Below are 27865 nucleotides of genomic sequence, written 5' to 3' on the forward strand. Positions count from 1 at the left end.
TGTTAAGAGGGAGATAGTAAAAGCACAACGTCAGGCAATACCAATGAGACGGAAACATGGAAGGTGCCTAAAGAAGCCAGGGTGGCTATCTAAAGAACTTTTAACTGAATTAAGATTAAAAAAGGATGTGTACAAAAAATGGAAAAGGGGGGAAACCACCAAAGAGGAATTCAAACAAATAGCCAGCACGTGTAGACACAAAGTCAAAAAAGCTAAAGCACAGAATGAACTCAGGCTTGCTAGAGAGGTTAAAAGCAACAAAAAAGGCTTTTATGGGTATGTTCGTAGCAAAAGGAAGAACAAAGAAACAGTGGGGTCACTCAGAGGAGAAGATGGTGAAATGCAAACAGGGGACACAGAAAGGGCTGAACTCCTCAATGCCTTCTTTGCCTCAGTCTTCTCCGATAAAGAAAACAATGCCCGACCTGAAGAATTTGGAGCAAATGATTCAGCAAAGGAAACACAGCCCAGAATAACTAAGGAGATAGTACAAGAATATTTGGCTAGTTTAGATGTATTCAAGTCTCCAGGGCCAGATGAACTGCATCCAAGAGTATTAAAAGAACTGGCAGATGTGATCTCAGAACCACTGGCAGTCATCTTTGAGAATTCCTGGAGAACAGGCGAAGTCCCGGCAGACTGGAGGAGGGCAAATGTTGTCCCTATTTTCAAAAAGGGGGAAAGAGAGGACCCAAATAATTACCGCCCAGTCAGTCTGACATCAATACCAGGGAAGATTCTGGAGCAGATCATTAAGCAAACAGTCTGTGAGCACCTAGAAAGGAATGCTGTGATCACCAATAGTCAGCATGGATTTCTGAAAAATAAGTCATGTCAGACTAACCTGATCTCGTTTTTTGACAGAATTACAAGCCTGGTAGATGAAGGGAACGCAGTGGATGTAGCCTACCTTGATTTCAGCAAGGCATTTGACAAGGTGCCCCATGATATTCTTGTAAAGAAGCTGGTAAAATGCGGTCTTGACTCTGCTACCACTCAGTGGATTTGTAACTGGCTGACTGACCGAACCCAAAGGGTGCTCATCAATGGTTCCTCTTCCTCCTGGAGAAGAGTGACTAGTGGGGTGCCACAGGGTTCTGTCTTGGGTCCGGTCTTATTCAACATCTTTATCAACGACTTGGATGATGGACTCAAGGGCATCCTGATCAAATTTGCAGATGACACCAAACTGGGAGGGGTGGCTAACACCCCAGAGGACAGGATCACACTTCAAAACGACCTTGACAGATTAGAGAACTGGGCCAAAACAAACAAGATGAATTTTAACAGGGAGAAATGTAAAGTATTGCACTTGGGCAAACAAAATGAGAGGCACAAATACAAGATGGGGGACACCTGGCTTGAGAGCAGTACATGTGAAAAGGATCTAGGAGTCTTGGTTGACCACAAACTTGACATGAGCCAACAGCGTGACGCGGCAGCTAAAAAAGCCAATGCAATTCTGGGCTGCATCAATAGGAGTATAGCATCTAGATCAAGGGAGGTAATAGTGCCACTGTATTCTGCTCTGGTCAGACCTCACCTGGAGTACTGTGTCCAGTTCTGGGCACCACAATTCAAGAAGGACGCTGACAAACTGGAACGTGTCCAGAGGAGGGCAACCAAAATGGTCAAAGGCCTGGAAACGATGCCTTATGAGGAACGGCTAAGGGAGCTGGGCATGTTTAGCCTGGAGAAGAGGAGGTTAAGGGGTGATATGATAGCCATGTTCAAATATATAAAAGGATGTCACATAGAGGAGGGAGAAAGGTTGTTTTCTGCTGCTCCAGAGAAGCGGACACGGAGCAATGGATCCAAACTACAAGAAAGAAGATTCCACCTAAACATGAGGAAGAACTTCCTGACAGTAAGAGCTGTTCGACAGTGGAATTTGCTGCCCAGGAGTGTGGTGGAGTCTCCTACTTTGGAGGTCTTTAAGCAGAGGCTTGACAACCATATGTCAGGAGTGCTCTGATGGTGTTTCCTGCTTGGCAGGGGGTTGGACTCGATGGCCCTTGTGGTCTCTTCCAACTCTATGATTCTATGATTCTATTCTATGATTCTAAGTGGAGTCAATGTAAGATGGCGGGGTCACGAAAAACGTATGGCAGCCCTAAGCAATTGGCACCCTAACCCATGGAGTCACGGGGAAAACCCAACGTCATTCGATTCACTGTACAAGACATTGACAAAAGGTCTGCGATAGCTTTTCACAGCAAAAACCCATGCTTTGTGGTGCCCCCAAAATGGAGCAATCAGCACCATAAGTCGGGGTGTGTGTGTGTCACGAGGTTGCTGAAAACCTGACATCATCCAATTCACTCCGAAGTGGAGCCAAACACCAACGAAAGGTCTGCAGCAGTGTTTCGTGGCGAACACCCCATGTTTTGCGGCGCCCCACAAACAGAGCACTTGGCCTGTGGCAGAGTGGGCATTGCTCTCTTTGTGGGGTGTTGCAAACCATGGGGGTTTCGCTGCAAAACCTTTTCCAAAGTTTGGCACCAGTTTGGAGTGAATCAGAGAACGCTGGATTTTTAGTGACCTTTTGACCCCCTGTATGAGGGACTATTGCTCTGTTGGTGGGGTGCTACAAAATGCAGGGGTTTTACTGCAAGACACTGCAAAATGTTTGCCAAAGTTTGGTGCCAGTTTAGAGTGAATTGGACAGTGTTGGGTTTTTGGTGAGCTTTTGACCCCCAGCTTAGAGTGTGTATCACTCTCTTTGTGGGGCATAGCAAACCACAGCAAAACGCAAAACGTTTGCCAAAGTTTGACGCTTGTTTGGAGTGAATTGGACAATGTTGTGTTTGGGGGCATTAAGTACAAACTCAGGTTTCCTGTATCAATTACTCCATTTGTGGGGCACTGCAAAATGACTGCAAAACATTGGTACTGGTTTAGAGGGTATCCCAGATTTTGGAGTTCGTAGTTAATGTAGCTGAGTCATTGCCATGATTGAACAATTTAAATGGCAAGTTCGCAAGATAAGAACTGGAGTATTGCCTGTTTATAATATGTATGTTCTGTATGTGTGTGTATCCTGAGGACAACATACATGTTTACATCACATTAATACACGAAGAGGGCATTCTGGCATAAAATGAGCTACAGAAATCGAAGTCCTGTTTATACTGAAAATAAAATACCTGTGCCAAATGAAGGAAATGGTGAAGCTGACATACAAAGCACTATGTATTGTTCCAAAAGTTGGGTGCCACCCCCACTCTCTGCAGGATTCCAGGGCTTCCCAGGACTCACCCTGGGTCTGTGTTCCTTTGGAGAATTGAGACATGGCAGAGACTAGTATTCCTCAAAATCCCATAAGCCAGAGGTTTTCAACCTTTTGGGGTCTATGGTTCACTTGACCAACTGCATTCTTTCTGCAGCTCCCCTGTGGGGCTCAGGAGCCCAGTTATGCCACTCCTTGCCTGCCGAGTCAGCAGCCCCTCACCCTTTTTCAAACACCCTCCCTTGTGGAGGGTTCCCTCAGCCTCCTCTCCCCTCTCCTTGGGAGTCCTCTGGGCAGCCGCTGCTGCCGCCCCTGGTCTCTGAGCTGCCCTCCTATGGACTGGCTGGCAGGGCTCCCTCGCCCACTTGCTTGCTTACTCTGAGGCGCCTCAGCTCCTGGCACCCAGCATCGCCTGGCCAGCCCCAGAGGCACCATTCACCTGGGGAGCTTGTAGCCAGGGCTGATGCAACCAACAGCCGTGCAAGTCTTTGGGAGGGAGAGATGCGAGAGGGCATCCGAGGAGGGAGGGAAGGGAAGAGGGGCAGAGGGCAGGGTTGCCCATGGCACCCCTGACCATCATTCAAGGCGGCTCGCCTGGCCGTCCGCCTGGCTTCTTGCTGCGTGTCCCGGCTCCACTCCAGGCAGGCAGGAGTAGCAGCAGCGGCTACCCAAGGAATGCGCTGAAGATGGCGGCCAGCCAAAGAGCTCCCAAGAGCAGCTTGCTGGAGCTGTGGGGGCCGGGCAAGCAGTGGCTGCGGGTGCTCGTCACCCTTTCTGACGACTTATTGAGCATCAGCCCCAGCAGCAAGGGCGCCGATGAGCCACTGCAGCTGCCCGCTGCCCCGTGCAGCTGAAGGTGGCGAGCCAGGAGCCCCTGTCCAGTACTCCCTTGCCAACATCAAGCGCACCGTGCGGATCGTCAAGCAGGACATCGAAGGGCTTGGCATCAGTATCAAAGGCGGCCAGGAAAACAAAATGCCCATTCTGATTTTCAAGATTTTTAAGGGGCTGGCTGCAGATCAGACGGAGGCCCTGTTTGTAGGAGATGCCATCCTTTTCCGTCATCAGTGGTGACCTCTCTGATGCGACACATGGTGAGGCAGTGCAGGCGCTGAAGAAGTCTGGCAAGGAAGTGGTCTTGGAAGTAAAATACATGAAGGAGATCTCTCCCTATTTTAAAAATTCCTCATCTGATGCAACTGTAAGCTGGGACTCTTTGCCAGCCTTTCAGAAGCAAGCTTCACCTGCTCTCTCCCTACGAGACCTCAAGGAAGGCAAGAACATCCCCTTAAAAATGTGCTACATATCACGGAAATGTCTCCCCAGCGATCACTCAAGGCACCCCAGGGTGCCGCAGCACACTGGCTGAAAACCACTGCCCTAGCCCAAGTCTGCTCCTGGCCACTGTCTGGAATAGGCTGGGATGGTGCCTACAGAAGGGATGCCCCATTTCGCCTCTTCCTCTTACACAAGGAAGCAGCGGATCCTGTCCTCTATGCTCTGGCTGTGTTTCAGATTGGACTGTTACAACACTCTCCACGTGGGGCTGCCCTTGAAGACGACTTGGAAACCACACTCGGTCCCAAAGGCTGCAGCCTAATGACTGGCTGGGGTTCCATCTTGATCTCCCGTAACCCGTTTTAGAACAGTGGCGCTGGTTGCCGGTTCATTTCTGGGCCCAACTCAAGGTGCAGATGCTGGAGTTTAGAGCCCTATACGACTCCTGCCCCAAATGCTTCCTACGAACCCTCTTGGATGCCGAGATCGGCAGGCGGGGTCCTCCTGGGAGTCTCTCAGAGGCTCACGGTGGCAGAGGCCCTGAGGGTACAAGGTCTTCCCTATGGCAGCCCCTAAACTGTGGCGCTCCCTCCCAAAAGAGATGTGCCTGGCTCCTTCCTTGCACAGCTTCCAGAGGATGCTGAAGATGCCCCTCTCCTCCACCCTGGCTTCCAACACTCAAGATGTCTGGTTTCAGACCCACCTTATTTCTCTCTTCATGGTTGTCAGCCGTTTTAAACTGTTTTTGATATTGTGTTTTGATGCTGTGAAATCAGGGTGGAGGGCGGGCAATGAATAAACAAGCCCGCCTCGCAATACAGCAAACTCCCCATTTACACACGTCCCGAGTCACGTGTGACCACAATGGTGCACGTTGCCACGAAACTGTAAGCGGCACAAAATGGGGCAAAAATGGCCCCCAAAAGAGCATGGAAATGGCGCATAAACAGCACCTGGCAACCCCAGAGCCTTTGCACTGAATTTGCTGGGGTTTGAGCGGCAATCTAGTAAGTGCTGCTGGTTTTTAAAGGCTTTCCAGAGGTTTAGAGTGTTTTCCAATGCTGCTTCCAATATATGTGTTTTCACTTACATGGAATGTATGACGTTTTAAGGAGGGTTCCAATTGCCTTTCCCCTTTCAAAGCAGAAACACGCAAGCTTTAGCCATTATCCAAAGAACCGATACAAAATCTTTATTAATACCCCCCGTTTTTTGTTTTAAAAATGCTAAAAGTTAAAATTGCAATTTTTGCACTGAGGCTGCTCAGCAGGAGTGCCAGGCCTCCCAAACGCCGTGTGCTTCTTTTAAATATATATTGCAGTCTGTGCAGAAGATTGGGCAAGTTCAGTGGTCTCGACCTGCCCTGGCCTCTTGGACACCTCAGTCCAGACCTTCTCTAAGACGGCTCCTTCATTACATCTTTGGTTTCTTCTTCGCCTTCTCCAAATCCCCCCGGGCTCTGTCTTGCGGCGAACGCTCAGGCTGCCTTGTCACGAAACGCATGCAGCGAAAGAGAGACTCCGAACAGCGGCTGCTCCAGAAATCGTGCAGCCTGCTAAATTGGCAGAGGGGCGAAGCAGAGCAGACTTAAAGGACTTAAAACAACCAAAGGATGTGTAAAAGCCCGTGTTTTGTTTTGTTTTTTAAAAAGAAGGAAACGCACCGAAAAGCTAGAGAAAGATTCTGGAGCACAGGGTGATCTAGGCAGGAAAATGGGAGATCAAGGAGTATGGGGTGGGGGGCGTAGACTGTGATGTGGGGAAAGCTATGGGGCAGAGCAGATCCCACCCCCTTCCCTACAACCGCTGCAGTCCATCGTGCCCCACAGAGCTGCCTGGGCCTACTTCTAATGCCCCACCAGTCAGAAGCCTCCTCTCGCACTATATTTCTCCGCAGTTTGGGGTACTGGAATGGGTCAGCCCTGATGCACAAACTTCTCTGGTCCGCATTCCTGCCTTTTCTTGTTCTTCAAATCTCCTTTCCGCAGCACCGTTCCCCTTTTGGCGCATCCGTACGACGAACCTATAAAGCAGGCAGGTCGGAGAGAGAGTGTGCAGCTTCTCTAAGGCTGCTGGGCACGTGGATCTGAGCTGGGAGCCTGCAATGCCTGCCTGCCTCTCTCTGTGGACATTCACAGGCAGAGGAAGCTGTGAGGCCACGGAGAAACGATTGGCATCCTCGCTCCACCCACAGTACAGAGACCGAATGACGACTGGACAGGACCGATTTACACAACCACATCTCAGGCATCCTGTTGCCCAAGACTGAATGCTGAGACGGTTTCGGCAACTGCCAGAAAGCGCCAGCGCCGGCCAACATTCTCGATCATTCCATCTCGCTCTCGAAGCATTTCTGGAATACGAAACGTGGTGAGCAGGGTGCAAAAGCGCTCGGACAGTCGCTCACCCGCTTGGAGCTTCAGTCCTGGCTGGCAGCAGGAGCGTATGCCAAAGGGAGGTTCGAGGTCATAAACAGGATTCTGGCTTTGCGGTCCGCCTGTCCATTTGGGGGCGCTGTCTGCTTGCAGCGTGCCCTCAGGTCCCGCTGGAAAGGCTGGTGGGGAAGAGAGATTTCTCTAGTGGGGCATTGTTGCTGCTACTGCTGGGTGCCAGGGCCTGCTCTGGGCCAGGCATGGGTGTTGCGGGCGCCTGCTCGCCGCCGTGCAGCCGCAGGTGCTGCTTGAGCGACTGTTTGTAGCGGAAGCGCTTCCCACAGTGGAGGCAGGCGTAGGGGTTCTCGCCTGTGTGCATGCGCTGGTGCTCCAGCAGGTACTTCCGGCGGGCGAAGGTCCTAAGGCACTCGGTGCAGCGGTGGCGCCTCTCGCCGTTGGCGTGGCTGGCCTGGTGGCTGATGAAGGCCTGGGCGTGGGGGAAGGTCTGGCCGCACTCGCGGCAGGCGTGCGTCTTGGCGCCGGCCTGGTGGACGCTGCTCTGGTGCTTGACCAGGTGGTGGGCGCGGACGAAGCGCTTGTCGCACTGCCCGCAGCGGTAGGGGCGCTCGCCCGTGTGGATGCGGTAGTGGTTGGTCAGCTTGGACTTCTCGGCAAAGCGCTTCTCGCACTCGGGGCACTGGTAGGGCTTCTCGCCCGTGTGTGTGCGGGTGTGGTCGTCGAGGTGCTGCTTGCGGATGAAGGTCTTGGCGCACTGCGGGCATTGGAAGGGCCGGGGCCGCTCGCGGTGCGTCTTCAGGTGCACTGCCAGGCTGGACTTGCGGTTGAAGGCCTTGGGGCACTCCGAGCACTGGTGCGGCCGATCGGCGTGGACCGCTTGATGCCGGGTCAGCTGGCCCTGGTGGCTGAAGCCGCAGCCGCACTCGGCGCAGACAAAGGCGCTCTCGCTCTTGCCCACCGTGTGCGTCCGCTGGTGGATCAGCAGGCTGGTCTTCAGACGGAAGCTTTTGGGGCACAGCGAACAGGTGTGGAGTCTCTCCGCCGCCTGGGTTAAGGCCTGGTCCCCAAAGCCGCTTTTGTAGTCTGCGCAGGAACCGTCGGGCTCCGAGATCTGCTGCGGGCCAAGCTCGGCCGCCGCGCCCTCGCTGTACTCCTCACCCCCCGCATGGGCGTCCTGGGGCACGGGGAAGTGCTGCTCGTAGGCCAGGCTGTCGCGGCACTTGCCGCAGGGGAAGGGGTCTCCCTTGGGGCTGGCGTCCGGAGGGGCTGCCGCTTCCGGCCCTTCGCAGCAGCCCCCTGGCCTCGGGGGGCGCTCCTCTTCGGGCCTCTGTGCAGGAGGGGCCGGTTTCTCCCCCTGAGGGCAGCCCTGCCTCTCACAGCCTCCGTCCGGCTTGGGGGCCTGGAAGACGTCTTCGCTGGCCATCCCGGGCAGCAGCGGCCCCTGGGCGGGCAGAGGGAGCTTGGGAGCCGCCCTCAGATTACGCTCTTCGCGCTTGATCATAGCGCTGTCATCTGGGGGAGGCAAAAAAAGGAATAGGCAAGGATTAATTACCTAAAGGGGAGCCTGCAGGATCAGGCCAGTGGCCCATCTACTTCGGCACCCTGTTCTCACAGCGCCCATCCAAAGGTAAAACTGCAAGCAGGATTCGCACACAAAACTAACCATCTCCCTTCCTGAGGTTTCCAGCAACTGGGATTCAGAAGCGTTGATGCCACCGACTGTAGAGGCTGGGCACAGTCATTGTGGCTAGTAGCCTTCTTCTCCTCCACGAATCTGTTTAATCCATTTTTTTAAAGCCCTCCAAGTTGGTGGCTATCAATGTCTCCTGTGGGAGAGAGTTCCAGAGACTGACTATGCGCTATGTGAAGAAGGGCTTCATGACGTCTGACCTGAATCTTCCAACACTTAGCTTCCTACGCTAGAGCCAGGCAAAAGAAAAACAGGCAAAAAAACCCAACCCCAACAACCCTCATTTGGAACAGAAAAACAGTGAAGTTTTTAATGTGTGACATTTTAATGTATCTTTAATCTTTGTTGGAAGCCGCCCAGCGTGGCTGGGGAGACCCAGCCAGATGGGCGGGGTACAAATAATTAATTATTATTATTATTATTAAGTATCAGAAATATTTTGGAGGGAGCTCAAGAGGTTTTAGTGAACACCCCGTCCTCTTAACAATAATATATATATTTTTTGGGGGGGGAAGGCTATAACTGAGTGGTTGTGCCCAGGTTTTCATGAAAAAGGTCCCTGCAGCATCTTCAGTTAAAATGATCTCGCCAGCGTGTGATAGCAAAAGACCTCTTTAAGGAAGTTTGTGATGTTTGATGTTTTATCGTGTATTTAATATTCGGTTGGGAGATGCCCAGAGTGGCTGGGGAAACCGAGTCAGATGGGCGTTATACAAATAATAAAATTATTGTTGCTATTATTACCCTGTGGTGGAAATTCTAGGCAGCCTGAGTGTGAAGAGATGCAAAAAGAGAGTGCATAAAAGGAGATGGTGCGAAGAATCTGATTGGGTGGAGAATCTGTGTTAGGAATGTTTGTGCAGGAAAAACTCAGACTTGAACTGGCTCCGTAAGAGTTAGGGCACCTTGTTCCTGCTGAACTGGGCGCCCAGATTTGACAACGCAGGTGTGCTTTTCCTCTGGGAATGTGACTTAATTTCTATGCGCATGTTAAGCTAAGGCGAGTGACGGCCTCTGTAGAAGCATGTGAAATTCACAGGCATGTGGACTCCACTTTTCTGGGTACCCCAGAGGCTGCCGCTGTGGCCCCGTGATGTTTCCTTAAATGCCACGATTGGTGTGGTTAATTGAAGAAGATCCACAACATCCTTGTCTGCCTGGAGAATCGAGAACCCGGAAGCCCGGTCCGTTTGCATTTCCTGCTAAGCCTTGGCACAGAACGGCAAGCAGGGGTTGGAATGAGCCTGAGCAAAGCCTTGGGCTGGCACAGTTCCCCTCCCTCCTCCTTTCCCCCACGTGACTGGGAAGAAGGACTTTGCCAGCTTGTCCTTTCGGTTTCACAGAATATTTGGCCTGCTGTGACCTGGGAAGCAGGCGGGGTTAAACCCTGGTCCGTTTCAAAACAAGCCAAGGTCAAGCCCTGGTGAGGTCACCCTGGCTTTCGAAACTAACCGCAGTTTGTTTTAAGCCCCTTTGACAACACGACAAAGCAGCGCGGAAGTGAAACTCAGTGCAAAGTCTTCCTCCCAGCCCAGAGGAAGAGGGGAGGGGAAGGCAGAGCCGCTGGAAGTTGCAGCCAAAACGTCCGGAGGGCGTCAAGTTGGTCGGCAACAGCTGATCTAATGCAGCACCGGAATTCCTCTGAGTAAGGAAGCAGCTACAATCCAGTTAATATGGAAAGAGGCGCAGACATAATTTAGATATTACGTAAACAAGGAGGGATATTTTTAAAAAAAATTGAAACAACAGGATAACCTGGAAACCAGATCCCTGCCTTTCAGGGCACAGAATCACAGAAGTCACCCCAAGGGCAATGCGGGAATCATATCTAATGCCAGTCACACTCACCATAGCTGAGAACTGGGGGGATCTCTCGCTCCAGATCCCATTTCCCTCTCCCGGGAAGCTCTTCCTGCTTAATCCAGGTCAAGAGGTCCTCCTTGGAAGGCAAGGGATCCGCTTCTGGCAACGAGAGCAACAGGCGCATTGCAACGGATGCAGAACACTTGCAGGTTTCAGAGAAAAGCAGCAATGCTGGCGGAAAACTGACCGAGATGCTGGCTAGATTATGCACGGGCCTTGTTTTCCTTTGAAGGCCCAGATTTCAGCACCCGGCCACAGAAGATGTGCACCTCCTTTCCTCACCCCTGAATATGTCCGCCAGCCCTCTCACTTCTGGGATTAGGCTCCAAGGATTTAACTTTTGGGAATGTACCTTCTGAGCAGGTGTGAGCCCCAGCAGACCTATATGTGGCCCAGCAGCACTTTAGCTCTACACTCACTGTTTGCATATTTCATTCCCGTTCAGTTTGTTCCCCCACTACCTTTCTGTGCCGTCCGCAAGTGACAGGGCAGGACAGACACTTTAGCCACGATGGCAAGTCTTTATTACCCACCTTCCAAATTCGACTCACCTGCTCTGGGCTCTGCAGGGAAGCCCTTGCCCCCCACAAATTCGTGATCCGCGGCACGGGGAGGCTCCGCTTGTCCCATTGGTGGGAGGATGTCAGCTTTGGAAATGGCAGAGTCTGTTTGGGGAAGCAGATCAGAAAGCAGGTGCTGAAAGTCACTGTCACTGAGGGGAAATCTGACGGACAACAAACCTGGCAGCTCCATTCCTTTTTCCAAGGAATGCCAGCCTCTTGTCCAAAGAACTGGTCTTGCATATGATCTGGGCAGCACAAACAGTAATTGCAATTCAGTGGAGAGCAACCCCAAATCCTAACATTAGGCGTTTGGCAACACTCGCTCTGCAATGGAGCCATCATGGAGAATTTGAGGTTTTGACAAGGACTAGAACCTCCAGTGACTTTTCACTGGATTTGGCGTTCTTTTACGACACATGCAGCAGAACCATCATTTTCAAGACACAAGCCTAGCAAATCTGGAACTATATTTGATGCTCTGATAACGTTGATAGACTTTACTTGGACCTGGGTTATTTTAACCCATGCAAAGCTCTGTGCATGCTACATGCCTATTTTGTAGTTAATAATAATAATAATAATAATAATAATAATAATAATAATAATAATAATTTTATTATTTATGCCCCAGCCACCCTGGGTGGCTCCCAGCAGAAGAGTAAAAACACGATAAAACATCAAACATAAAAAACTTCCCTAAACGGGGCTTTATTTTTCATCTCTTAATATCCGTCCATTGCCACGACTTGTTCTCTCTGTTTTGTGAATGTTAGGAAATGAAACGAAATAAAGAACTTTACAAAGAAAAAGGTAAGAGAAAGAAATGCCAGCCGCTTACCCAGGGAGACCAGCGGTTCGTATGTCCCCTTGGTGATATTCCGGTAGAGTTCCTTCTGCCAGTCTTCCAAACTGGCCCACTCCTGGGGGGAGAAGTTTGCTGCGTCGTCATCAAAGGTCACGGGAACCTAAAATCAGAACCGCCCATAACTCAGAAATGCTGACCAAGGCCTCCATCACGGCTGCCATCATAAGAAGGTGAAAAGAGCCCTGCTGGATGAGGCCACTGGCCCACACACTCCAGCATCCTGTTCTCACACAGGTAGTCCATAAACAGGATCCGTGCAGGAAAGCCCTCTCCCCTCCTGTGGTTTCCAGATACTGGTATGCGGAGGCACTGCTGCTCCCAGCAGGGAAGGCAGAACACCTGGAATACCTGAAAGATCGCCTCCTTCCCTACAGACCCTCTTAGGGGCCAAATCTGCAGGGTATGTGTGTGTGTGTGTGCTCTCTTTGGGGTGGCCCAGGAGAACAGAGAGGGCCTTCTCTGTAGCAGCCCCCAAGTTGTGGAACTCCCTCCCCAGAGGTGCATCTGGTGCCTTCATAGTGCAGCTTTCGGTGGATGCTCAAGACGCACCCCTTGACCCTAGCCTCTGACCCTTCGGGTGTATGTTTTCAGGACCCACCTTGCTTTCACGATTCTTCTTACACACCGTGTTTAATATTAATGATGCTTTTAAATTGTCATGACCTGTCCTGGGACCCTGGGGCGAAGGGCGGGTAATAAATTCTAACAATAGCAATAATAATAGTAATAGCAACATTGACATCAGGCTGGCGCCTTCACTGTATGTTTTTCGGCGCCTCTAGAAACATTTCTGCTTAGACCATCCTACCCTGATGGGAGTCTTGACCTCTTTTCAGTCTGTTGCTATTTCAACTCGTCAAACGCTGTAAATTGTTGTCATTAATTTTTCTTAGTGATAGTTTTATTGTTTTGCCTTTTTTGTAAACTGCTTTGAGGGTGGCTTGTTTGTTTCTTTTTAACCATCAAGCGGTATATAAACTTTATGACACAGAAAACAGAGCAACATAGCACCTCCATGTGTCCATCAGCACACAGGCAGCCCAAAGGGGTCCATCAGGTTCCTAGACCTGTTCTGTTCACCGCACTCATTCTGCAGAGGGAGGCTACAATAGCTGGTCGCTGTTTAAATATTTTTAGCTGCCTCTTCCAGTCCGACGCCAAAAAGAAGGAGAGCTATCCAGCGGACAAATAAGACCCATGTGGCACTTCAAAAACTAAGGTTTTTGTTGGTTAATCTAGTGGTTAAAGTGATTATTGTCTGTGATGCACTTTTAATGGATAAAAATTCCTGGACGGGCCTCCCTTCCTCTCCTGGGCCTGCTGTTTGGGCCATGGTGGGGTTGAGAGTGGCTCTCTTGGCCGGCAAGTCTTTTGCGAGTGGAAACCTGAGCTCCTGGGACAATGGCACACACACCAGGGACCAAAGATTCCTGCACTGCAGGGGGTTGTACTAGATGACCCTTGTGGTCCCTTCCAAATCTACCTTTCTAGGATTCTTTGATTCATAGGCATGTTGTTCTATAATAATAATAACAACAATTTATTATTTATACCCCAATCTGGCTGGGTTTCCCCAGCCACTCTGGGCGGCTCCCAACAGAATATTAATAATAAAAAAGTGACAAAATCAAACATTAAAAGCTTCCCCAAACAGGGCTGCCTTCAGATGTCTTCTAAAAGTCAGATAGCTGTTTATTTCCTTGACATTGTGATGGGAGGGCTTTCCACAGGGCAGGTGCCACTACTAAGAAGGCCCTCTGCCTGGTTCCCTGTAACCTCACTTCTCGCAGGGAGGAAACCTCCAGAAGGCCCTCGGAGCTGGACCTCAGTGTCTGGGGGGGGGGCTGAAGGATGGGGGTAGAGACGCTCCTTCAGGTATACTGGGCCGAGGCCATTTAGGGCTTTCAAGGTCAGCACCAACACTTTGAATTGTGCTTGGAAACGTACTGGGAGCCAATGAAAGTCTTTTAAGACCAGTGTTATATGGTCTCGGCGGCCGCCCCCAGTCACCAGTCTAGCTGCCACATTCTGGATTAGTTGTAGTTTCTGGGTCACCTTCAAAGGTAGCCCCACGTATATCGCATTGCAGTAGTCCAAGCAGGAGATAACCAGAGCATGCACCACTCTGGCGAGACAGTCTGCGGGCAGGGAGGGTCTCATCCTGCATACCAGATGGAGCTGGCAGACAGCTGCCCTGGACACAGAATTGACCTGCGCCTCTATGGACAGCTGTGAGTCCAGAATGACTCCCAGGCTGCACACCTGGTCCTTCAGAGGCACGTTACCCCATTCAGGACCAGGGAGTCTCCACACCTGCCCCCTGTCCCCCCAAAACAGTACTATCCCCTTGGTGGCCCTTTTCTGAACCTCATTTCTTTCATATTTCTTTCTTACCTTGGGGATTTCTCCCTTTGGTCCCAAGGGGAGCCGCAGGATCCAGAAGTTTCGGTTCTTGAGCAGGTTCTCCATGTTCTCCAGCCTCCTCTGGAGCAGGCCGTACTCCTGGATGAGGGTCCCCAGGGCGGCCACGTGGTTGCTGAACTCCAACTCGGTCTTCTCGCACTCGAAGATCTTCTTCTCGGCTGTGGCCGTCCGGCCTTCCAGGTTGAGGAGCCGCGTGGCATAGGAGTCCACCTTCCTCTCCACGGCTTGGATGGCAGCCACGACGGTCCAGAGCGAGATCTCGGCCGTCGGGTAGATCTCCCTCTCGGCGGCTTGGTCAAAGAGAGCCGGCGGCTGGAAGGAGGCCAGGTGTTGCGGCTCCACCTCCCATTCCCAAGCCTGCGGGCAAGAAGGGGGTCAGACCAGAGCAAGGGTGCTCGCGAAGGAGTGGGGGGCAGCTGGAGAAAGAGAGGCGAGAGGGAGGGAAAAGGAAGAAGGAAGCGGAAAGACAGAGTGTCAGGAAGAAGGGGGAGACACAGAGGCAAGACGAGGCAGAGGGGGGCGTTTCACGGCGCCAGAATCACTGTGACATCCGCTTGGCATGAAGAACTGGAGTCACAATGGCAACGTTTTGTCAGCATTTGCAAAAACTTCATCTTTGGAACTCCCTGCCTCTAGACGCCAGGCAGGCACCTTCGCTATACTCTTTTTGGGCGCCTGCTAAGAACGATTTTCTTTAGTCCACAGCATTAAGAAAGTGGAAGCCAGCTTTAATCTATTGTCATTTTAACTTTTTGTATATCTTAGATTATTGTTAATTTTTCTCCGCAATATAATAATATTGCTTCTGAAGTTAATGTCCTGTTTGGCCAGAATACCTGAGCCATGCTCTATATATTCTCTATGTTTATGGATTATTTTTTTTAAGGGGGATATTTTACTGACTGGCTGTATATGAATTTTATGGTATTTTATTAGTTGAGCATTGGCCAAAAGAGGGATCAAGTTTCTCACATGAGCAAGCAGACTAGATTCAGGGCTGTATATCCTCTGGGGAGATGAGAGAGCCAGTGGTGGAGTAGTGGAGAGAGTGTCTGACTAGGATCTGGGTTCAAATCCCTGCACTTTGGCTGTGTAGCTCACCGGACGTGACCTCGGGGGCCAGTCACTGCCTCTCCACCTAACCTGCCTCGCAGTGTTGTCATGAGGAGAAACTCTGTTTTTTGGGGGGAGGGGGGGATATGCCCATCACGAGAGAGGCAGTGTGGTGCAATGGCTAGGGTAGGGAAGACCTGGGTTCAAATTAATCCCCTGCTTTGGCCGTGCAGCTCGCTATCTGTGACCTTGGGAGCCATTCGCTGCCGCTCTCAGCCCGACCAACCTCACAGGGCTGTTGTGGGGATATAAGTGGGGAGAACCACGGCCACCCCCTTGAGCTCTCTCTGTGTGTGTAGGGAAGAGAGAAAGGTGGGAGATCAGTGCAAAAGAGTGAATAAAAATAGGTAAGTCCTGGGGCCGAAAGGCTGAAACCTCGCCTTTCTCTCAAACCTCAGACCCCCTGCACCCCAAAATACATGATCAGCCAAGAAGGGGGGAGAAGGTGGTTCCTTCGGTCCCTTTTCCCCCTCCCCACCTCAGGACACCAACCAGCCCCCCTCCTTGCATGAAGCCAATTTCTAGGGGGCTGAGCTCTCTTTGCCCCCCCCATAATAAAATATTTGAGGGTACCAGCCCCCCCAAAAAGTTGATGGCCATTGCCATTCAAATGGGGTGTGTGTGTGATCGATTATGCGGGGCGGGGCTTGCTTGGACCCCCAATATTTAATTCCAGTTGGCACCTGTGGACCCCCCCAAAAAAGGATGCAGCGAGGGGGGCAGCCCCCCAAATCAATCTGGGCTCCAGTGTCCCCCCCAAAAAAACCCCCACACCTGGGGAAATCTTTTGCAGGTCGTCCTCCCCCCCCCCCCCACTTTTAAATGGTGACCAGCCGGGGGGGGTGTCTTTTAAAGGCCCCTCCCCTTCTTCCCACCCGGGCAGCGCAGGGTTAACCCCTCTCACCTGGGCAGGAGTCCACTCAGCCATGGCCGGCGCCCGCTAGGTGAAGCCACTGCGCATGCGCGCCCCCTCCCCAGCCAACTGGTCCCCGAAGCGGGAAGGTCCTTCTCTCTCGCTCTCCGGTCCTTCTTGGCGCAGAGCACGCATGCGCGCGGGCGCGGGCCGAGTTCTCCGCCCCCGGGGCGCGCGGCAGCGCCACCCGGAGGCTGGAGGAGCGCCTGGCTCGAGATGCCACAGCGCAGAAGCGGGAATCCTGGAAAAGGGCTCCCCAAGGGTCATCCAGTCCAACCCGCTGCAGTGCAGGGATCTCAGCTGAAGCAGGGGTGGCCAACTCCCAAGAGACTGCGATCTACTCACAGAGTTAAAAACTGGCAGTGATCTTCCCTCTTTTGGGGGGTTCAGGTCAAAGTTGTTGAGCTTTTTCAGGGAGGAGGTAAAATGTTGGGCTTTTCTTAGGGGAGCCACAGTTGTTCAGCTTCTTTGGGGGGAGCCAATGATCTACCGGTGATCTACCGCAGACGTCCAGTGATCTACCTGTTGGCTATGCCTGAGCTAAAGCACCCCTGGCAGATGGCCGTCTAGCCTCTGCTTAGAAACCTCCAAGGAAGGGGATTCCAGTCGCCCAAGATGACCCAGGGTCTGGAAACTAAGCCTGATGAGGAGCAGTTGAAGGAGCCCTGGGTACATTTGGCCTAGGGTTACCAGACGTCCCTGGTTCCCAGGGACAGTCCCCGGATTTGGAAATCTGTCCCTGGGAAATGTGGCAGCGGCAGCCTCAGCAGCCCAGAGCCAGCCTGGTAGCGCAGTTGGCTCTGGCGGGCTTCAGGAGCTGCTCGCTGCCGTGGCGCCTGCCATTTTTCCTCGCTGAAAGTCCCCATATGATGTGTCTTGTGCGATCTCCTGCCCCCTTCCCCCTTTGTTTTGACTGATCAGGGAAGGCTCGGGGGTCGCAGGCAGGCGGCCGATGCCCAGTTTTTAAAAACTCTGTGCATTTATGTTTCACTGGGTGTGAGAGAAGGGCTTTGCACCTTTATACGATATGCGTGTGTGCTTGGGCCCAGGGTCTTTTGCCCACTACTGACTCCCTGTTGCTACTCAGCTTAAAAAAAAAAAAAGGGTCCCCAGATTCATTGGGGAAAAAAATCTGGTAACCATAATTTAGCCTGGGAAAGAGGCGTCTGAGAGGAGATTTGAGAGCCGTCTTCCAATATCTCAAGGGCTGTCACATGGAGGAAGGAGCAAGCTTGCTTTCTCCTGCTCTGGACTCGAATTCATGGCTTGAAGTTACAAGAAGGGAGATTCCGGCTAAATATCAGGAAGAAGTTTCTGAGCTGATTGACAGTGGTGGAAGGGACTCCCTCAGAAAATGGTGGAGTCCCCTTCCTCTTTAAGCAGAGGCTGGACAGCCACCTACCCATTTCTGCATCGCAGGGGGTTGAGCTAGATGCCCTTTGAGGGACCCTTCCATCTCTTACTTTTCAACGATTCCGCGATTCCTCGGAAGTTTTGAAACAAAGAGTTTGGATGGATGGCTGTCTTTTCAGGGATGTGCTGGTTGCGATTTCTGCACAGTGGCAGCGGGTTGGACTAGATGACCCAGGGGTGTCCCTTCCAAGTCTACAGTTCTGTGATTCATTTCTAAGAAGACTGCCACCTGTCTGGGATTGTTTGGCTGTGATTTTTGCATTGCAGGGAGGGGTTGAGCTAGATGACCCTTAGGAGTCCCTCCCCACTCTACAGTGCTACGATTCCATGATTCACCGGGTTTTTAAATAAGAGCTTGGAGAAGCCACCTGTCAGATTCTACAGCTTTGACCAGGGCCAGATTTAGGGTTGATGAGGCCCTCAGCTCCTGAAGGTAATGGGGTCCTTTCTATGTCTAGCTGTCCTTTGTCCACAACAAATTGTCGCTGTTTTTTGTGTTGAATATATGCCATAGGGTCATTTATGGACCTCACAGGTATCTCAAGCCATTTGCACATGTTCCCTTGCAACCAGTCCATGCAGAATGTGGGCACCTTATATATAGAAAAGAGCAAACCAGTAATATTTTAGGGAGCAGGCTAATTGTTGAACTGAAATACAATTAAGAAGTAGTATATTAATAGTGAAATACAATTAAGAAGTATATTAATGGTGAAATAATCATTAAGCTCTAACTTAAAATGATTTTTTATTCATAACAAAATAATGCAAACACATCGGCATTTGGCAAGAAGAAAAGTTCCTTTAGAAGCACCATTTACAAAGACTCATCATTTCGTCTCTAGACATTTGCTATAACATGAAATAATAATAGTAAACCAGTGATATTTGAGGGAGCAGGCAGGGCCCATTCCTTACACCATAGGAGCCTGCACAACACAAAACACTGTTGCTGGGTGTAGGTTTTATTTTATTTGCTTTTTTATCTTATATTTTGGAAATGAACATCCAGTTTTTTCCCCTTTACATTTTTGGGGGACCCCCCCCCCACCTAAGCTATAGCTTGTTTAGCTTATACGTAAATCCGGCACCGGCTTTGACTCCTGCATTGCATTTTTTTGGGGGGGGTTGGACTAGATGACCCCTGGGGTTCCCTCCCTCCCTCCCTCCCTCCCGCTCTGCGCCTCCCTCCTCCTCCTCCTCCTCCGGGGAGGCCCTGCCTGGCTCTCGGCCAAGGCTTGGCGGCTGCCACTCACTCACTCACTCACTCACTCGCCCACCTGTCCCTCCATCCCTGCACCCGGCCTCTCCCCCTCCCTCCCCGGCGCGGGGGCTGCCGGGATTCGTAGTCCCCTCGCCCTTGGGCTCCGCGCCCGCGCGGGGTGTGCGAACTACGTTTCCCAGCGTGGCCTGGCGGGCCGGGCGTTTTGTTTGAAGCGCTCTTCTCCCGGTCATGGAATGAGCGCAGCGGCGGCCGGGCGGGCAGGGGCTCTTCCGCGCAGACCCCACGCAGCCTGCCTGCGCCCCCGCGGAGATCGGGCGGCAGGATGGAGCCCGGGGATCCCCGCGGAGGTGGAGCAGCGGAGGCGGAGGCTGCCCCCCAGGTAGGGCTGTGTCGGGGTTTTTTTATTTTTGCAATGCTGCATCCGCGCCGGAGGGGACGCATCGGACCGCGGGGAGACCCCTTGGCGGGCGTGCAAGGCAATGCATGCGTGCAGACGTTGCATGGAGTGCAGTGCAATGCAATGGCAAAGCGGCGCCCTGCATGCATGCATGCAACTTCCACCAGCGCTCCGGACTTGGCAGGTGAGGGGTTTCCCCAGTGGGCGGCAGAGAGAGCTGGGAGGGCGAAGGGGAGCGGGGGGGGGGGAGCAGCGCTGCTCCCCGAGCCGAGCCCGGGGGGGGGGGAACAGAAACTTCAGCATCGTTGCGCCGGTTGTTGGAAGCGGAGGCTGGCGGGGGCCCCTCACCTGCAAAACCTGGTCGCCTCTCATATATTTCGTGCATTGCATTCATTGCCCGCTTTCTCCTCCAAGGAGCTCCCGGGGGCGCGCGTGGTTCTCCCCGTGTTATCCTCGCAACAACAGCCCTGCGAGGTGGGTCAGGCGAGTGGCCCAAGGGAGCACCCAGGGAGCGTCCTGGCCAGGTGGGGTGATTTGAACCCTGCTCTCTGCCCGGTCTTAGTCCTCATTTAGCCCCCACAACAACCCTGCGAGCCAGATCCGGCTGGCAACAAGTGTTCTCCAGGTCTTCAGAGTCTTAGTTTTAGCCTGAGATGCCGTCAGGGATTGAAGGTTTGACCTTCTGCATGCCAGGCAGAGAAGCTTCACACTGACCTGGAATCATAGAGTTGGGACCCCAAGGGTCATCCAGCCCAACCCCCATAATGCAGGAATCAACATGGGACTCGAACCCAGGACCTTGAGATTCAGAATCTCATGCTCTGCCAACTGAGCTGTCCCTAATAGGTAGCTCCTGATGGTTCCCCCTCGCAAGAACCCTGTGAAGTAGGTCAGGCGGGGAGACAGTGGCCAGGTGAGCTTAACAGCCGAGTCGAGATTTGTACCCTGGTCTCTCAGATCCCAGGCTGACACTCGAACCACTGCACCACACTGCCTCTTTGGTACGGGGGGTCTCCAAAGGATGAAACCCCAGTTAGGCACCGCAGTCAGTACATGTGGCATAATGGCAAGCATGTCAGGCTGGGACCTGGGAGAGCAGGGTTCGAATCCTGACTCCATGATGAAGCTCACTAGGTGACCTGGGGCCAGTCGCTCCCTCTGTCTGTCAGCCTAACCTGCCTCGCAGGGTTGTTCTGGGGGTTAAATGATGAGGGGAATAACTACATCTTGAGCTCCTTGGAGGAAAAGGTGTCATATAAATGCAAGAAACAAATTAAAATATATGCTGTTCTTATGTGTGGGTTCAGTACAGCTAAGAAGAAAACGCTGAATCTCTTTAATAGGTACAGTCAAACCGTATAAGAGTCTTTGCTTCTTCTTCTTTTTAAAAATGACCCAAATTCTAGGCATGTAGGAATTTGCAAGTTTCCCAGTTGGATGGAATTAGATGTTGGGAAGAATGCGGATTCTGACAAGGAGTTCTGTGTAATTCTGAAAGATGGCATTGGCTCTAGTCTACACTGGTTGGGCTGCTTGCCTGTGCCCCTGAAGCGCTGAGGTACAGTCCTGGGCATTTTAAAAACCCATTAAAAAATATATTCTGATCCTAAGGGGCCGGTTCTCATGATTCATGTGGAAGGTACTTGTTTTCAAACCGGGTTTGAAACACAACAGCGTTTGATAGGCTGTGTGAATGTTTGCCACAATTGCAGACCTCACCTCTGTGAGGAGGATGACCCTAAAACTGGGCAGGAAATAGTGTGCATGATGAAAGCCTGTGTTTGTGATAAAATGTTGGCATGATCAGCGTGGAAGCGCTTTGAGCCTCGGTTAAAACGACTTATTGGGGCTTCCAGACGATGTTTCCGGTCAGGAGTCAATCGCATATTGGCACCTGCAAGTTGTGCAGTTATTGTGGATTGGAAAGACTCACGCAGCAAATCCGTTTCCCCCCAAAATTGGACTCTTTCCGGAAAGGGAATTGGGGGGAGAATGGGGGGGCGATGCTTGCTTTGACCCCAAACCCCCACAGACAAACCCGGTGGCCGCAATCTTGGGGATGTCCTAGTTTAGAGGAAAGACGAGGAAGAGGCAACAATGATGGGAGTTTCTAAGATCAGGTGTGGGCTGGAGAAAGTGTCCCAGAACAGTTTCCCTTCCCTGTCTCATAACATCTGGTCTGGAACAGGATGGAGGCTTTTCTGATGTTCATGATGCTCATTCCGTAGCCAAGGCCGGCTAATTTCTCTGCAAATGAAACAGGATTAATGTCCAATTAAACAGGCTGTCCAGAAGCATCCTTATATTCATTTACAAACAGCACCTGCACAACGGCCAGCCTCAGGAGACCCCGGTCCGGTCAGTTGTGCCCATTTCACAGACGGGCAACTGAAGCAGAGAAACCATGCCTTGCAGAGCGAGTCTTTGGAGGAAGCTGGGATAGGATCTCCCGCTTCCCTTCTAGATCTTGCCCCTTGCAACAGAACACAGCCTTAGGATTGTGTGCACCCGAGTCTTGCCGGTACTTCGGATGGCGTGCTCTCCCTTCCGGCATCCGGGCTCGATTCTGGCCGATTTGGCAGGCTCCCTACCAACCCTGTGCATGACTGAGGTTTTTCCCCCTAGTCTTGGCTATGGTGTGAGTCTGTGCTGTTAATTAATGGGGTTCTGCCTCCAGAGAAGATGAGACAGCCCTCAAGGAGGTGATTATGTAATTTGCTAGCAAGAAGGAGGAAAAAAATTCCCAATTCCCCGGGACGGATGAGTTCACCCCTTGCCAACTGAAAATTGACAGGCACCCTGAGTGAGTGGCAGTCTGAATGAAGGGACCCTTCTTTGGGTGTCGGTCTCTGATGGATCCCACCTGAGCAGGCTGCCTGTGTTACTCCCCACCCGTCCATCTGGCCTTGGCATTAGGGTAAGTCTCAGCTCTCGGCTCTCGGTCTGACTTGGTGTGGGATTAGCTTCTGTCATCTACTGCATCAGTGGTTTGCAAAGTGGGCAGTGCGTCCCCCCCAGTCGGATAGGATGACTTAGGGAGGCAGCAGCGACATGGGGGGCGCTGTGGGATAAACCCCTGAGCCTCTTGGGCTTGCCGATCAGAAGGTCGGCGGTTCGACTCCCCTGCTCCTGCCCACCTAGCAGTTCGAAAGCACGTCAAAGTGCAAGTAGATAAATAGGTACCACTCCAGTGGGAAGGTAAACGGTGTTTCCGTGCGCTGCTCTGGTTCTCCAGAAGTGGCTTAGTCCTGCTGGCCACATGACCCGGAAGCTGTACGCCGGCTCCCTCGGCCAAAAAAGCAAGATGAGTGCCCTAACCCCAGAGTCGGCCACGACTGGACCTAATGGTCAGGGGTCCCTTTACCTTTTCCTTTAAAGGGGGCAGCAGGGAGGTGCTGGAGATTTAATGTTTAAGTGGCTACCAGACTCCTGAAAGCTGGTCTCAGCGGATCAAACTCATCATAGAGCTGGAAGCCCCCCCCCCCCCCGGGGAATCCCTCCCAGGCATCAGCTTTGTTGCATTATTTAAACATCATAGCTTAAATTGGATTTTGGATGAATGCACAATTAAGCGTTGCTCGTCGGAATGTTGTGGTGTTGTTGTCTTCCTTTGTGGGTTTTGCAAACTGCAATTCTGAATCGTGTTTTTTTAAAAGGGTGGGGTGTGAGGCATTGGGAATGAGTTTATGGAGCCAGGGGCTGGTGGCCGAAAAAGGTTGGGGAAGCACTGCGTTATAGTGTTGGTCTTTACGGGATGGTTCTGTGCCGGATCTGAACCTGCGTCCCATTAAATCTCTGGTCTCCTGAATATTTTTTCTCTTAAAAAACAAACCCTGTAACATGATGGAGTTGTGCTTTTCTGTTCCAACTGGGCTAGTTTGATCTGTTTCCCGAAGATGGGGTTCCCTTGAGCTCAGTGCGATTTACTCCTGAGCAAGCAGGATTGCGGTGACAGCTATAAGCCCCATTGGCCACAGAGAGGCTTGCTTCTGAGTAAACCTGCTCAGGACAATGCTCTGAGACAGCTGCCCTTCAACCTTGGACCCCCAGATGTCCCGTCCTCGCTGACCATTGGCTGAGGCGCTTGAGGATAATGAGTGCTGCCGTCCGGCAACATTTTTATTTTTAATTATCTGTTGCATTTATATCCCACTTTTGCCCACCAGTTTGAGGGTTCTGAGAGAGGGAGAAAAACCTTTTCCCCTGCCGTGCATAATGTTATAAACTTCTTCCATGTTGCCCCTATTACCACCTGGGAGTCCTTTTTCTTTCCTGGCCTGCTTCTCACAGAATCATAGAATTGCAGAGTCCAACTCTGTGCTGTGCAGCAATTGCAATCATAGCTTTCTTTGGGTTCGTTATACGTTTTCTTGACAGGATGACTGAGCTATGCCAAGGCCTGCTGTCAAAGCTTTGACCCGTTCTAGACTCCACCAAAGGTAGCCTGGGAGCCAATTTCATCACCAAACAAGTGCAGTAACAACACATGCCAGAGCATGTCTGAGCATGTACAGAGAGCCTTTGCCTCATCGCAGCCATTGCCTGTGCACTTGAGGTTGCAGAAAATGGTTTCCCCATCAAAGAAAACAGCTTCCAGAGAGATTTGACCCCCAGCCCCTCTTAGGTTAAAAATCAACCCTCGGTTGATGAGTATAAGGCAGGTCGCCTCTCAGTGAACTCCAGCCTTTCACCCCAGGGACGGTTGATTCCTTTGTTGTCTGGCTCTCCGCAGTTCCCATAGTTGGGTTGTGCAAGATATGTGTCTCCGATTGCAAGAATCCCACCAAGAGAGAGGCTAGTTTTTCCTTGTCGTTCTTGTGTGATGGACATTTGGCTTCTTTGCAAAACCTGAATTCTGGAGCTTTTCCAAGGTTGCTTTAAAATGGGCATTACAGAGCCACAATTTCTCGGGAATTTAAGGGGATACTTTTGTGCTGCCCCAGCAACTTATTACCCTTGTTAAAACAATCGCTTCTTAAAAAGGGGGAGCGACAGGTGGGGGAAACTTTGCTTCGGTGTGTTTGTGTACGAAAGGGCCAGCTTTTTGACTAGCCGGGCTCAAGATTGCCAGCTGATGACTGATGCAAACTATTTCTGCCCCACCTGGTAACCGTTCCTGATTTGCGAGAAACGGCTAGCGAAAGATCTGCTCAGGTTTCTGTGGAGATCACTTGCTGCCTGTAGCAGATCTTTTCAGAGTTGGAGTGGTTTGGAATGGTTAAATTAGGTGACAGTGCGGTGCAGTGGGCAGAGTGTTGGACTAGGGCCTGGGAGAGCAGGGTTCGAATTCCCCACTCAGCCATGAAGCCTTGGGCCAGTCACTCACTGTCGGCCTAGTCTACCTCAGAGGGTTGTTGTGAGGATAAAATGGGGAGGAAGAAGTACCCTGTGTGTCACCGTTGGGCTCTGTGGAAGTCCTGAACAAATTGACCTCAATTATTTCTCCGCAGGGTCAAAGTGGGAAACCCCCCCATTGTCTCTTTCCTCACAAATCCTGTCTTAAGGGCACATTTAAGATATGAAGAGGGTGTGAGCCTGTGACCTGGCCAAGGAACTAATCATTTAACATTACAAAAGACTGGCCAGGCTCCCCAGGGCATCCAATCAAGTGAGCATTAACAGTTAACCCGCCAGACAGGAGGTAAACAACGCACTCAGATTTCTGTTGTAGACCGCCCTTCCCTGATGTGTCTGGGAGCGGTCTTGAACTCCAGGGCGGGCAATTTAAAATGTCTATATAAGGGCGGACACACCTTTGTTCAAGGTCCTCCTCCTTCTCCTGCGTGTGAGGGGAGCACCCTGTTGCAACAGTTCAATAAAGATCAGGCTTACTAGCTGCTTTGCTTCTCAATATTCTCTGGTTGGCCTCTGTTATTTTCTCCGACCGATGGAGAACCTGCAAAGGACTCTATAAGGGCTCTTGTGTCCCCCAGAAGGGAATAACGGCAGATTTCCATTTATTACACTGCTGAATTATTTCAAAGTGGCGGACAGCTCACCCGGCTGCTAGACATTTCTCCTCTTCCCTCACCCCTTGACCTCCGCTTCCCCCAAAGAAGTGGGCGTAGGACCTTTGGGGCAGATTTCTCCCCGGTTTTCTGAGATCCACAGGTGAGAGAGAAAAGTCTGTCATTCTGTGCCCCTTGCAATCAAAACACGCAGTTCCTTGGCTGATCTTCGCGCGTTAGGTGCCACCCTTAGGCGAGGAGGGCACCGGGAGCCGAGCCAAAGAGGTTCCTGGAATTAAGACCTTGACAAAGTGACTCCTCAGAACTGAGAATGCTACTTATGGTGTGCCAGGATGCGTCAGCCCTCAAATCAGGCGTGTGCCGTCCCCAGGGAGACGGGAAATGAGCTCGGCAAGGAGACGTCAGCAGGCATCACGAAGCAGTCGCTAGGCTGCAGCGCAAACTCCCGGCTGGCAGAGGCTCCAAGGTGGAATTGGGGTACTGTTATTATTTTTGTAGAAGGGGGCGCATGCAATGGTAAACAAGCAGCAGCTGTCTTAAGAAGCGCATGGCTATCGCGGTGCGTTGCCCGTCTCGCAGGCTGGTACCAAAACGATGGAGGGGATGGAGGGGACTGTCCTGTGAGGAAAGGTTTCGGCATCTGAGGCTTTTCCGTTTGGAGAAACGATGGGTAAGAGGCAACACGAAAGAAATTTGTAGAATTCTTTCCCCCCCTCAATTTTTAAAATTCATTTTATAACACAAATAAACAACACAAACAGAAAAACAAACAATGCAAACAAATGCTTATCTTATCCTTATTTTTCTAAACATTGTTAGGTCCCCCCATCTGATTTTCATTTTACCTCATCTTTAGCAGTTTACATATATCATAATTTTTAACCATTTTTTAAAAATCACACATACTTTTACCATAATGATCTTCACATTTTATCCCTTACAAGTAATACTATTTTAAAATACACTATCTTCTACTTCTAACCCTGCAGCCTATATCCACTTCCAAAGCTATTCTAAGATTTAAATATTAACATATTTGTTTTCAAATATTCTTTAAACTTCTTCCAATCTTCTTCCACCGTCTCTTCTCTCTGGTCTCGGAGTCTCACAGTCAGTTCGGCAAGTTCCATAGAGTCCAGAAATTTGTAGAATTCTGTATGGCATGGAGAAAGTGAAACGGGGAAAATCTTCCTCCCTCTCTCCTAACACTAGACTGCATGGGCATCACATAGAAGCTGAATATTGGAAGATTCAGGACATAAAAGGAAGTCCGTCTTCAGGCAGCGCATAGTTAAACTGTGGAACTCCCTCCCACAGGAAACTGGGATGGCCAACAAGATGGATGGCTTAAAAAACGGATTAGACAAATTCAAGGAGGCAGTGTTAGAAACTGAGGTATATAAGCCAGGCACCAAATGCCAGCTTGAATCTAGGTTGCAGTCGCCACAACGGAACGTCTCGTTTGCCAGGGGGTTGGACTAAATGACCCTCGGGGTCCCTTCCAAGGCTACAGTTCTACAATCTCAACTACACTGCTTGACTCCCGCTTGCTCTTGCAACAGTTCACTTGTCCCAGTTTGCAAGGAGAAACACACACAGAGGAAATGGAAACAGAATTAACTATGGACAAAGGCCGAGGTTTTTAAACTGTTCTCGCCAGCTTGGCGCCCAGAAATCTCCACGTGATATAATATAATAACAATACAGTGGTACCTCGGGTTACATACACTTCAGGTTACATACACTTCAGGTTATAGACTCCGCTAACCCAGAAATAGTACCTCGGGTTAAGAACTTTGCTTCAGGATGAGAACAGAAATTGTGCTCCGGAGGCGCGAGGCCCCATTAGTTAAAGTGGTGCTTCAGGTTAAGAACAGTTTCAGGTTAAGAACGGACCTCCGGAACGAATTAAGTACTTAACCCGAGGTACCACTGTAATTTATTATTTATACCCCGCCCATCTGGCTGGGTTTCCCCAGCCACTCTGGGCGGCTTCCAACAGAACACTAAAATACAATAACCTATTAAACATTAAAAGCTTCCCTAAAGAGGGCTGCCTTCAGGTGGCTTCTAAAAGTTTGGTAGTTATTTTTCTCTTTGACATCTGATGGAAGGGTGTTCCACAGGACGGGCGCCACCACCGAGAAGGCCCTCTGACTGGTTCCCTGTAACTTGGCTTCTCACAGCAAGGGAACCGCCAGAAGGCCCTTGGAGCTGGACCTCAGTGTCCAGGCAGAACAATGGGGGTGGAGATGCTCCATCAGGTATACTGGACCTTTGAGGCCGTTTAGGGCTTTAAAGGTCAGCACCAACCCTTTGAATTGTGCTCGGAAACGTACTGGGAGCCAATGTAGGTCTTTCAGGACCAGTGTTATATGGTCTCGGCGGCCGCCCCCAGTCACCAGTCTAGCTGCCGCATTCTGGATTAGTTGTAGTTTCTGAGTCACCTTCAAAGATAGCCCCACGTAGAGCACATTGCAGTAGTCCAAGCGGGAGATAACCAGAGCATGCACCACTCTGGCAAGACAGTCCGC

General features: G+C 51.2%; 3 protein-coding genes across 6 annotated transcripts in view; 1 reads left to right on the forward strand and 2 right to left on the reverse strand.

The window, feature by feature from the left end:
- LOC310689490 (GTPase IMAP family member 9-like) overlaps positions 1-25293 on the reverse strand; it is a 38840-nt gene extending 13547 nt beyond the window's left edge. The window contains exon 1 of the mRNA XM_083467272.1: positions 25116-25293. The gene's annotated coding sequence lies outside the window, so the exon portion shown is untranslated. The remainder of the gene's footprint in view (positions 1-25115) is intronic.
- Positions 5666-16458, reverse strand: LOC310689314 (zinc finger protein 212-like). 2 transcript variants are annotated; one of them, XM_083466872.1, is made up of 6 exons: positions 16319-16458; positions 14272-14658; positions 11851-11977; positions 11001-11114; positions 10435-10548; positions 5666-8408 (listed from the first exon to the last, which is right to left on the reverse strand). In XM_083466872.1, the coding sequence occupies exons 1-6, from the start codon at positions 16340-16342 to the stop codon at positions 7042-7044; spliced, it is 2133 nt and encodes a 710-aa protein (XP_083322998.1). In that variant the 5' UTR covers positions 16343-16458; the 3' UTR covers positions 5666-7041. The 2 variants fall into 2 exon arrangements, with proteins under 2 accessions (XP_083322998.1, XP_083322999.1); XM_083466873.1 differs by having other exon boundaries at positions 14272-14717; positions 16319-16398.
- KRBA1 (KRAB-A domain containing 1) overlaps positions 19211-27865 on the forward strand; it is a 56399-nt gene continuing 47744 nt past the window's right edge. For all 3 annotated transcript variants that reach the window (XM_083466598.1, XM_083466599.1, XM_083466600.1), the window contains exon 1: positions 19211-19344. In XM_083466598.1, coding sequence (XP_083322724.1) covers positions 19288-19344 — 57 coding nt within the window. In that variant the 5' untranslated portion in view covers positions 19211-19287. The remainder of the gene's footprint in view (positions 19345-27865) is intronic.

The sequence above is a fragment of the Podarcis liolepis genome (genome assembly GCF_965112155.1).
Source record: "Podarcis liolepis genome assembly, chromosome: 12".
Lineage (NCBI taxonomy): Eukaryota > Metazoa > Chordata > Lepidosauria > Squamata > Lacertidae > Podarcis > Podarcis liolepis.